Here is a 10,507-nt window from a genome sequence, read left to right on the forward strand (position 1 = left end):
CTTAACTCGGCTCACTTGGTTTCTCTAATCAAGGACATCTCACTGCCTCCAGACGATTTGCTCGTCAGTTTTGATGTCTCTCTGTTCAGCAATGTACCGGTACCTGACACCATTGCAATCATTGAAGACTTGGTCCAACAGGGACTGAATCCTGATGCGCCAACTTTGGTAAGGCGCTTGCCTTACCAACACATACTTCACCTGGAATGGTACATTCTACAAACAAAATGAGGGTACCCCAATGGGTTCTCCCTTATCGCCAGTGGTAGCGAATGCTTTCATGGAGAAATTTGAGACAGATGCCATCCAGACATCCACCCTACGTCCTTCCCTGTGGAAGAGATATGTGGATGACACTTTCGTCATCTGGCCACATGGCCTGTCAGCACTGAACCAATTTCTCAACCACATCAATTCCATACAACCGTCTATCAAGTTCACCATGGAAGTGGAAAAGGATGGCAAGCTACCATTCCTGAATATTTTGATCGAGAAGAGACCTGATGGCTCGTCGGGACATTCGGTGTACAGGAAAGCCACCCACACGGATGCCTATCTAAAGCCTGACTCCCACCAACATCCAGCCCAGAAGAATTCGCTCATCAAAACACTACATTGCATCTGCGACCAGCGCCACCTAGCCAGTGAGTTGGAGCACGTGCACCAACCTCTCAGGATGAACGGATATTCTGACCGTACAATCCGCAAAGCTGTCTCCCCAGCCATGGGGAGTCAACTATCTGAGGATCCAACCAAAACCATCACTTCGCCGTACATAGCAGGGGTTACCAAACATAGTTCTAAAGTCTTAAACAAACAACAAGATCCGGATTCGTTTCAACACAGCACAGTGACATCGGGGAAACGAAACGACATGTTTTGATTTAAAGCTTTCGTGACTGCAGTTATTCATATTATTGGTTCTTTCGGTAAAGTCACGTTGAAGGGAAACAATGAATTAAAATATTGTATTATTTTATTGTTTCCCTTCAACGTGAATTTACCGGAAGAACCAAGAATATGAAACGACACGTCTTGGACCGCGCGCGTGAACACAAGGCGGATCTGAAACACGGTAGGCCCATTACCTCTGCCGTTGCTGATCATTGTTTCAACGCTGTGGGCTCGCACGACATTGATTTTTCCAAGACGGAGGTGCTCTGCAAACCTGCCGGCTACCTTCAGAGATTTGTTCATGAAGCCATCCAGATATATGAACACAGACACAACTTCAAGCGAGAAGATTCGGTACAAACTGAGCAATCATTGGAAGGACGTTATTAACCAGGTCAAGTCATAACTGACTGTGATGTTTCCATCCTACCTGCATATGTCAGCTGTTATTTCCGACACTCTGTGAGTTTCTCGCTTAGATATATCATGCTCACATGTGCCTCTCGCTTAGATATATCATGCTCACATGTCCTTTGGATTGCACTATCATGCTCACATGTCCGATTGTGATGCTACTGGTGCTGATATTGATTGTGATGCTGCTGCCGATATTGATTGTGAAGCTACTGGTGCCGATATTGATTGTGATGCTACTGCTGCCGATATTGATTGTGATGCTACTGGTGCTGATATTGATTGTGAAGCTACTGCTGCTGATATTGATTGCGATGCGACTGGTGCTGATATCGATTGTGATGCTACTGGTGCTGATATTGATTGTGATGCTGCTGCCGATATTGATTGTGAAGCTACTGGTGCCGATATTGATTGTGATGCTACTGCTGCCGATATTGATTGTGATGCTACTGGTGCCGATATTGATTGTGAAGCTACTGGTGCTGATATTGATTGTGAAGCTACTGCTGCTGATATTGATTGCGATGCGACTGGTGCTGATATCGATTGTGATGCTACTGGTGCTGATATTGATTGTGATGCTGCTGCCGATATTGATTGTGAAGCTACTGGTGCCGATATTGATTGTGATGCTACTGCTGCTGATATTGATTGTGATGCTGCTGCCGATATTGATTGTGAAGCTACTGGTGCCGATATTGATTGTGATGCTACTGGTGCCGATATTGATTGTGATGCTACTGGTGCCGATATTGATTGTGATGCTACTGGTGCTGATATTGATTGTGAAGCTACTGCTGCTGATATTGATTGTGATGCTACTGGTGCCGATATTGATTGTGAAGCTACTGCTGCTGATATTGATTGTGATGCTACTGCTGCTGCTGGTGATGTTGGAGACGATGCTGCTGGTGGCTGTGAAGCAGCGGCAGCAGCAGCAGCGATCATCCACCCAGAGAACCCCAAACCGGACGCCCACCGTTCACTCAACGCTCCTCCACGCGTTACAAAAGAAGTCGCTTTTATTGTTTTATCGCGAAGTTTTGACACAACGGTGGTCAAAACGGTAACCACGCACGCGCACACACACACACACCAACATCCCTCGCTTAACCACTGCACATCAGAGACGTTCCCGAGCCGGCGCGGGCGTAGCGACGTCGCAGCAAAAGTGAACTCCGTCCTTAGCTCCCTGCCCCCGTGGCCCTGGCCCTGCTTGGCCCCACGCCCCCCCGCGCGGCCCTGGCCCTGCTTGGCCCCACACCCACGCCTGAGTCAAGACTCAGTCGTCGTCGTCGTCGTCTTGCGAGAGCGGCGGCAGCAGCAGCAGCAGAGACTCGACCACGGTTCGGTTCAAGCTCGGCTCGGCAAACGGGAAGAAAAAAGAAAACATAAAACGCCCGTACTGTGCCAGTAAGTGGGCCTGGTGAGCTGCCTCCGCTCAGGTGTGGCCAGTGGAAAAACACCACCCGTGCCGTGCCAGGGGACCCCACGAGCTGGCTCGCTTCGGGTGTGGCCAGTGGAAAAACACCACCCGTGCCGTGCCAGGGGACCCCACGAGCTGGCTCGGTTCGGGTGTGGCCAGTGGAAAAACACCACCCGTGCCGTGCCAGGAGACCCCACGAGCTGGCTCGGTTCGGGTGTGGCCAGTGGAAAAACACCACCCGTACCGTGCCAGGAGACCCCACGAGCTGGCTCGGTTCGGGTGTGGCCAGTGGAAAAACACCACCCGTACCGTGCCAGGGGACCCCATGAGCTGGCTCGTATTTATCGATCGCCGACAATGTCAGCCGGGAATCGAACCCCGGGTCGCCGGATTTGCCAGGTGACCAGGTGACTGGGTCACCAGGTTACCAGGTCACCAGGTGAGTGGGTCACAAGGTCACCAGGGTGCCAGGTGACTGGGTCACCAGGTTGCCAGGTCACCAGGTTACCAGGTCACCAGGTTGCCAGATTACCAGGTCACCAGGTTACCAGGTCACCAGGTGACTGGGTCACCAGGTAACCAGGTGACCAGGTTACCAGGTGACTGGGTCACCAGGTAACCAGGTCGCCAGGTTGCCAGGTCGCGGGGTAACTGCGTGGCCAGGTCATCAGGTTGGCAGGTAACCAAGTGAGTGGGTCACCAGGTCACCAGGTTGCCAGGTAACCAGGTCGTCGGGTGAGCAGGTCGCCAGGGTCGCAAGGTGATCAGGTTGCCAGGTCACTGTCACCAGGTCGCCAGGTCACTGTGTCACCAGGTCGCCAGGTCACTGTGTCACCAGGTGACAAGGTCACCAGGTGACAAGGTCACCAGGTGACCAGGTTATCAGGTCACCAGGTGACAAGGTCACCAGGTCGCCAGGTGACCAGGTTATCAGGTTGCAGGTCACCAGGTTATCAGGTCGCCAGGTGACCAGGTCACCAGGTTATCAGGTTGCCAGGTCACCAGCTTGCCAGGTGACCAGGTTGCTTGGTCACCAGGTTATCAGGTCACCAGGTGACCAGGTTATCAGGTGACCAGGTTATCAGGTCACCAGGTGACCAGGTTATCAGGTCACCAGGTCACAAGGTTATCAGGTGACCAGGTGACCAGGTTACCAGGTTATCAGGTCACCAGGTGACCAGGTCGCCAGGTCACCAGGTGACCAGGTTATCAGGTCACCAGGTTATCAGGTCACCAGGTCACCAGGTCGCCAGGTGAGCAGGTGACCAGGTTATCAGGTCACCAGGTCACCAGGTGAGCAGGTGACCAGGTTATCAGGTCACCAGGTGAGCAGGTGAGCAGGTGACCAGGTTATCAGGTCACCAGGTCACCAGGTGAGCAGGTGACCAGGTGACCAGGTCACCAGGTCACCAGGTCACCAGGTGAGCAGGTCGCCAACTTGGCATCGCAGCGCGCTAACTGCTGCACCGCCGCTCCACCCCCTGCCACCACCACAACCACCACCACCACCACAACCACCACGCGCACACGACAGCACACGTACACACAGCAGGTACACACGGTGCGTACACACGGCAGGTACACACAGCGCGTACCTGGTTCTGCTGTTGATGATACAGCTGGTTCTGCTGTTGCTGATACAGCTGGTTCTGCTAAGTTGTTGATACAGCTGGTTCTGCTAAGTTGTTGATACAGCTGGTTCTGCTAAGTTGTTGATACAGCTGGTTCTGCTAAGTTATTGATACAGCTGGTTCTGCTAAGTTGTTGATACAGCTGGTTCTGCTAAGTTGCTGATACAGCTGGTTCTGCTAAGTTGTTGATACAGCTGGTTCTGCTGTTGATGATACAGCTGGTTCTGCTAAGTTGATGATACAGCTGGTTCTGCTACAGTTGCTGATACAGCTGGTTCTGCTAAGTTGATGATACAGCTGGTTCTGCTACAGTTGCTGATACAGCTGGTTCTGCTACAGTTGCTGATACAGCTGGTTCTGCTAAGTTGCTGATACAGCTGGTTCTGCTAAGTTGCTGATACAGCTGGTTCTGCTACAGTTGCTGATACAGCTGGTTCTACAGTTGATACAGCTGGTTCTGCTACAGTTGATGATACAGCTGGTTCTGCTACAGTTGATGATACAGCTGGTTCTGCTACAGTTGCTGATACAGCTGGTTCTGCTAAGTTGCTGATACAGCTGGTTCTGCTGTTGTTGATGATACAGCTGGTTCTAAGTTGATGATACAGCTGGTTCTGCTACAGTTGCTGATACAGCTGGTTCTGCTAAGTTGCTGATACAGCTGGTTCTGCTACAGTTGCTGATACAGCTGGTTCTGCTAAGTTGCTGATACAGCTGGTTCTGCTGTTGTTGATTATACAGCTGGTTCTACAGTTGATGATACAGCTGGTTCTGCTACAGTTGCTGATACAGCTGGTTCTGCTAAGTTGATGATACAGCTGGTTCTGCTAAGTTGTTGATACAGCTGGTTCTGCTACAGTTGCTGATACAGCTGGTTCTGCTAAGTTGCTGATACAGCTGGTTCTGCTGTTGTTGATTATACAGCTGGTTCTACAGTTGATGATACAGCTGGTTCTGCTACAGTTGCTGATACAGCTGGTTCTGCTAAGTTGCTGATACAGCTGGTTCTGCTAAGTTGTTGATACAGCTGGTTCTGCTAAGTTGATGATACAGCTGGTTCTGCTAAGTTGATGATACAGCTGGTTCTGCTGTTGCTGATACAGCTGGTTCTGCTAAGTTGTTGATACAGCTGGTTCTGCTAAGTTGATGATACAGCTGGTTCTGCTGTTGCTGATACAGCTGGTTCTGCTGTTGCTGATACAGCTGGTTCTGCTAAGTTGATGATACAGCTGGTTCGGCTGTTGCTGATACAGCTGGTTCGGCTGTTGTTGATACAGTTTCAACTAAAGCTATTTGCTGCAGCTGCTCCTACAGCTTGTGCTAAAGCTGCTGCTACTGCTGCTACTACACGAGCTATTCCCATTGCTGCTACTGCTGCTGTTCCTACACGAGCTGTTTCCATTGCTGCTGCTGCTGCTACTACACGAGCTGTTTCCATTGCTGCTGCTGCTGCTGTTCTTACACGAGCTGTTTCCATTGCTGCTGCTGCTGTTCCTACACGAGCTGTTTCCATTGCTGCTACTGCTGCTGCTACTACACGAGCTGTTTCCATTGCTGCTGCTGCTGTTCCTACACGAGCTGTTTCCATTGCTGCTGCTGCTGTTCCTACACGAGCTGTTTCCATTGCTGCTGCTGCTACTGCTGTTCCTACACGAGCTGTTTCCATTGCTGCTGCTGCTACTGCTACTCCTACATGAGCTGTTTCCATTGCTGCTGCTACTGCTGTTCCTACACGAGCTGTTTCCATTGCTGCTGCTGCTGCTACTGCTGCTACTACACGAGCTGTTTCCATTGCTGCTGCTGCTGCTGTTCCTACACGAGCTGTTTCCATTGCTGCTGCTGCTGCTGTTCCTACACGAGCTGTTTCCATTGCTGCTGCTGCTACTGCTGCTACTACACGAGCTATTTCCATTGCTGCTGCTGCTGCTGTTCCTACACGAGCTGTTTCCATTGCTGCTGCTGCTGCTGTTCCTACACGAGCTGTTTCCATTGCTGCTGCTGCTGCTACTGCTGCTACTACACGAGCTGTTTCCATTGCTGCTGCTGCTGCTGTTCCTACACGAGCTGTTTCCATTGCTGCTGCTGCTGCTGTTCCTACACGAGCTGTTTCCATTGCTGCTGCTGCTGCTACTGCTGCTACTACACGAGCTGTTTCCATTGCTGCTGCTACTGCTGCTCCTACATGAGCTGTTTCCATTGCTGCTGCTGCTACTGCTGCGTCTCCAACAGCTGCCGCGCCCACACTGTGACACGTGGGCATGTCTCTCCTATGGCTACTGAGAGTGTTGGCATTGGTGACTGCGCGAGAGCTTGCAGCTGGTGAGAGAGTGAGTGAGCAGATGGTGAGCGAGCGAGTTCACAGCCAGGTGAATGCGCTCACAGTCGAGGATTGGTTGTGTGATTGAGCTAACAGCCGGTGAGCAAGCGAGTGAGTGAGCGAGCGAGTGGGTGAGTGAGCGAGTGAGAGAGCGAATGAGTGAGTGAGTGAGCGAGCGAGTGAGCGGGTGAGTCAGTGAGTGAATGAGTAAGTGAGCTAGCGAGTGAGTGAGCGAGCGGGTGAGCGAGCGAGTGAGAGAGCGAGTGAGCGAGTGAGTGAGCGAGCGAGTGAGCGGGTGAGTCAGTGAGTGAATGAGTAAGTGAGCGAGTGAGTGAGTGAGCGAGTGAGTGAGTGAGTGGGTGAGTCAGTGAGTGAATGAGTAAGTGAGCGAGTGAGTGAGTGAGTGAGCGAGCGAGTGAGTGAGCGAGTAAGCAAGTAAGTGAGTGAGTGAGCGAGTGAGTGGGTGAGTCAGTGAGTGAATGAGTGAGTGAGTGAGCGAGTGAGTGAGTGAGCGAGTGAGTGAGTGACTGAGTGAGCGAGCGAGTGAGCGAGTAAGCAAGTGAGAGAGTGAGTGAGCGAGTGAGTGAGCGAGCGAGTAAGTGTGTGAGTGGGTGGGTGAGTGAGTGAGTGGGTGAGTGAGCGAGTGAGTGAGTGAGTGAGCGAGCGAGTGAGTGAGTGAGTTAGTGAGTGAGTGAGTGAGCGAGTGAGTGAGTGAGTGAGCGAGTGAGTGAGTGAGCGAGTGAGTGTGTGAGTGAGCGAGTGAGTGTGTGAGTGAGTGAGTGTGTGAGTGAGTGAGCGAGTGCGTGTGTGAGTGTGTGAGTGAGCAGGTGAGTCAGTGAGTGGGTGAGTGAGTGGGTGAGTGTGTGAGTGAGCGAGTGAGTGAGTGTGTGAGTGTGTGAGTGAGTGGGCGAGCGGGTGAGTGAGCGAGCGAGCGCCTCTATCTCAAGGCTTGCCGACTTGCGGACAGAGAGGTGACCACGAGGCCAGACCCCAGGTCAAACCCACGCCCCTCCTTCTCCTGCGCACACACAGAGTGGTGACGGTGGTGGTGGTGACGGTGGTGGTGACGGTTGTGGTGACGGTGGTGGTTGTGACGGTGGTGGTGACGGTGTTGGAGGTGACGGGTGATGGTGATAGTGGTGGAGGCAGAAAGGAGGAGTATTCAGGCGTTGTATACAAGGACACACACAGAGGGTAGGAAGCAGTCTGTGTGAGTCTATGGGTCTCTGTGTGAGTCTATGGGTCTCTGTGAGTCTATGGGTCTCTGCTGTGTGAGTCTATGGGTCTCTGTGTGAGTCTATGGGTCTCTGCTGTGAGTCTATGGGTCTCTGTGTGAGGCTATGGGTCTCTGTGTGAGTCTATGGGTCTCTGTGTGAGTCTGTGGGTCTCTGTGTGAGTCTATGGGTCTCTGTGTGAGTCTATGGGTCTCTGCTGTGTGAGTCTATGGGTCGCTGTGTGAGTCTATGGGTCTCTGTGTGAGTCTATGGGTCTCTGTGAGTCTATGGGTCTCTGCTGTGTGAGTCTATGGGTCGCTGTGTGAGTCTATGGGTCTCTGTGTGAGTCTATGGGTCTCTGTGTGAGTCTATGGGTCTCTGTGTGAGTCTATGGGTCTCTGCTGTGAGTCTATGGGTCTCTGTGTGAGGCTATGGGTCTCTGTGTGAGTCTATGGGTCTCTGTGTGAGTCTGTGGGTCTCTGTGTGAGTCTATGGGTCTCTGTGTGAGTCTATGGGTCTCTGTGTAAGTCTATGGGTCTCTGTGTGAGTCTATGTGTCTCTGTGTGACTCTATGGGTCTCTGTGTGAGTCTATGGGTCTCTGTGTGAGTCTGTGGGTCTCTGTGTGAGTCTATGGGTCGCTGTGTGAGTCTATGGGTCTCTGTGAGTCTGTGGGTCTCTGTGTGATTCTATGGGTCTCTGAGTGAGTCTATGGGTCTCTGTGTGAGTCTATGTGTCTCTGTGTGAGTCTATGTGTCTCTGTGTGAGTCTATGGGTCTCAGTGTGAGTCTATGGGTCTCTGTGTGAGTCTATGGGTCTCTGTGTGAGTCTATGGGTCTCTGTGTGAGTCTATGTGTCTCTGTGTGAGTCTATGGGTCTCTGTGTGAGTCTATGTGTCTCTGTGTGAGTCTATGTGTCTCTGTGTGAGTCTATGGGTCTCAGTGTGAGTCTATGGGTCTCTGTGTGAGTCTATGGGTCTCTGTGTGAATCTATGGGTCTCTGTGTGAGTCTATGTGTCTCTGTGTGAGTCTATGGGTCTCTGTGTGAGTCTATGTGTCTCTGTGTGAGTCTATGGGTCTCTGTGTGAGTCTATGGGTCTCTGGTTGAGTCTATGGGTCTCTGAGTGAGTCTATGGGTCTCTGAGTGAGTCTGTGGGTCTCTGTGCGAGTCTATGTGTCTCTGTGTGAGTCTATGTGTCTCTGTGTGAGTCTATGTGTCTCTGTGTGAGTCTATGTGTCTCTGTGTGAGTCTATGTGTCTGTGTGTGAGTCTATGTGTCTCTGTGTGAGTCTATGTGTCTCTGTGTGAGTCTATGGGTCTCTGTGTGAGTCTATGGGTCTCTGTGTGAGTCTATGGGTCTCTGAGTGAGTCTATGGGTCTCTGAGTGAGTCTATGGGTCTCTGCTGTGTGAGTCTATGGGTTGCTGTGTGAGTCTATGGGTCTCTGTGTGAGTCTATGGGTCTCTGTGTGAGTCTATGGGTCGCTGTGTGAGTCTATGGGTCTCTGTGTAAGTCTGTGGGTCTCTGTGTGAGTCTATGGGTCTCTGTGAGTCTATGGGTCTCTGCTGTGTGAGTCTATGGGTTGCTGTGTGAGTCTATGGGTCTCTGTGTGAGTCTATGGGTCTCTGTGTGAGTCTATGGGTCGCTGTGTGAGTCTATGGGTCTCTGTGTGAGTCTATGGGTCTCTGTGTGAGTCTATGGGTCTCTGCTGTGAGTCTATGGATCTCTGTGTGAGGCTATGGGTCTCTGTGTGAGTCTATGGGTCTCTGCGTGAGTCTATGGGTCTCTGAGTGAGTCTATGGGTCTCTGTGTGAGTCTATGGGTCTCTGAGTGAGTCTATGTGTCTCTGTGTGAGTCTATGGGTCTCTGTGTGAGTCTATGGGACTCTGTGTGAGTCTATGTGTCTCTGTGTGAGTCTATGGGTCTCTGTGTGAGTCTATGTGTCTCTGTGTGAGTCTATGTGTCTCTGTGTGAGTCTATGGGTCTCTGTGTGAGTCTGTGGTTCCCTGTGTGAGTCTATGGGTCTCTGAGTGAGTCTATGGGTCTCTGAGTGAGTCTGTGAGTCTCTGTGCGAGTCTATGGGTCTCAGTGTGAGTCTATGGGTCTCTGTGTGAGTCTATGGGTCTCTGTGTGAGTCTATGGGTCTCTGTGTGAGTCTATGTGTCTCTGTGTGAGTCTATGTGTCTCTGTGTGAGTCTATGGGTCTCAGTGTGAGTCTATGGGTCTCTGTGTGAGTCTATGGGTCTCTGTGTGAGTCTATGGGTCTCTGTGTGAGTCTATGTGTCTCTGTGTGAGTCTATGGGTCTCTGTGTGAGTCTATGTGTCTCTGTGTGAGTCTATGGGTCTCTGTGTGAGTCTATGGGTCTCTGGTTAGGTCTATGGGTCTCTGAGTGAGTCTATGGGTCTCTGAGTGAGTCTGTGGGTCTCTGTGCGAGTCTATGTGTCTCTGCGTGAGTCTATGTGTCTCTGTGTGAGTCTATGTGTCTCTGCTGTGTGAGTCTATGGGTCTCTGTGTGAGTCTATGGGTCTCTGTGTGAGTCCATGTGTCTGTGTCATACCGCGCGGTAATCCAGAAACATCTCCTTGAACGCGAGGAAGTCGCTGAATGTGAG

General features: G+C 51.5%; 1 protein-coding gene across 1 annotated transcript in view; it reads right to left on the minus strand.

Annotated features, from left to right (window-relative positions):
• Nucleotides 1-2,315: 2,315 nt before the first annotated feature.
• LOC116957088 (ADP-ribosylation factor-like protein 2-binding protein) overlaps nt 2,316-10,507 on the minus strand; it is a 34,454-nt gene continuing 26,262 nt past the window's right edge. Inside the window, exons 6-7 of the mRNA XM_076054977.1 lie at nt 10,454-10,507; nt 2,316-7,703 (exon numbers count right to left, since the gene is read on the minus strand). The exon at nt 10,454-10,507 is cut by the window's right edge and continues 43 nt beyond it. Coding sequence (XP_075911092.1) covers nt 7,623-7,703; nt 10,454-10,507 — 135 coding nt within the window. The 3' untranslated portion in view covers nt 2,316-7,622. The remainder of the gene's footprint in view (nt 7,704-10,453) is intronic.

Source organism: Petromyzon marinus, chromosome 69 (assembly GCF_048934315.1).
Source record: "Petromyzon marinus isolate PM22_M1 ecotype Great Lakes invasive population chromosome 69, UKy_Petmar_22M1.pri1.0, whole genome shotgun sequence".
Classification (NCBI taxonomy): domain Eukaryota; kingdom Metazoa; phylum Chordata; class Hyperoartia; order Petromyzontiformes; family Petromyzontidae; genus Petromyzon; species Petromyzon marinus.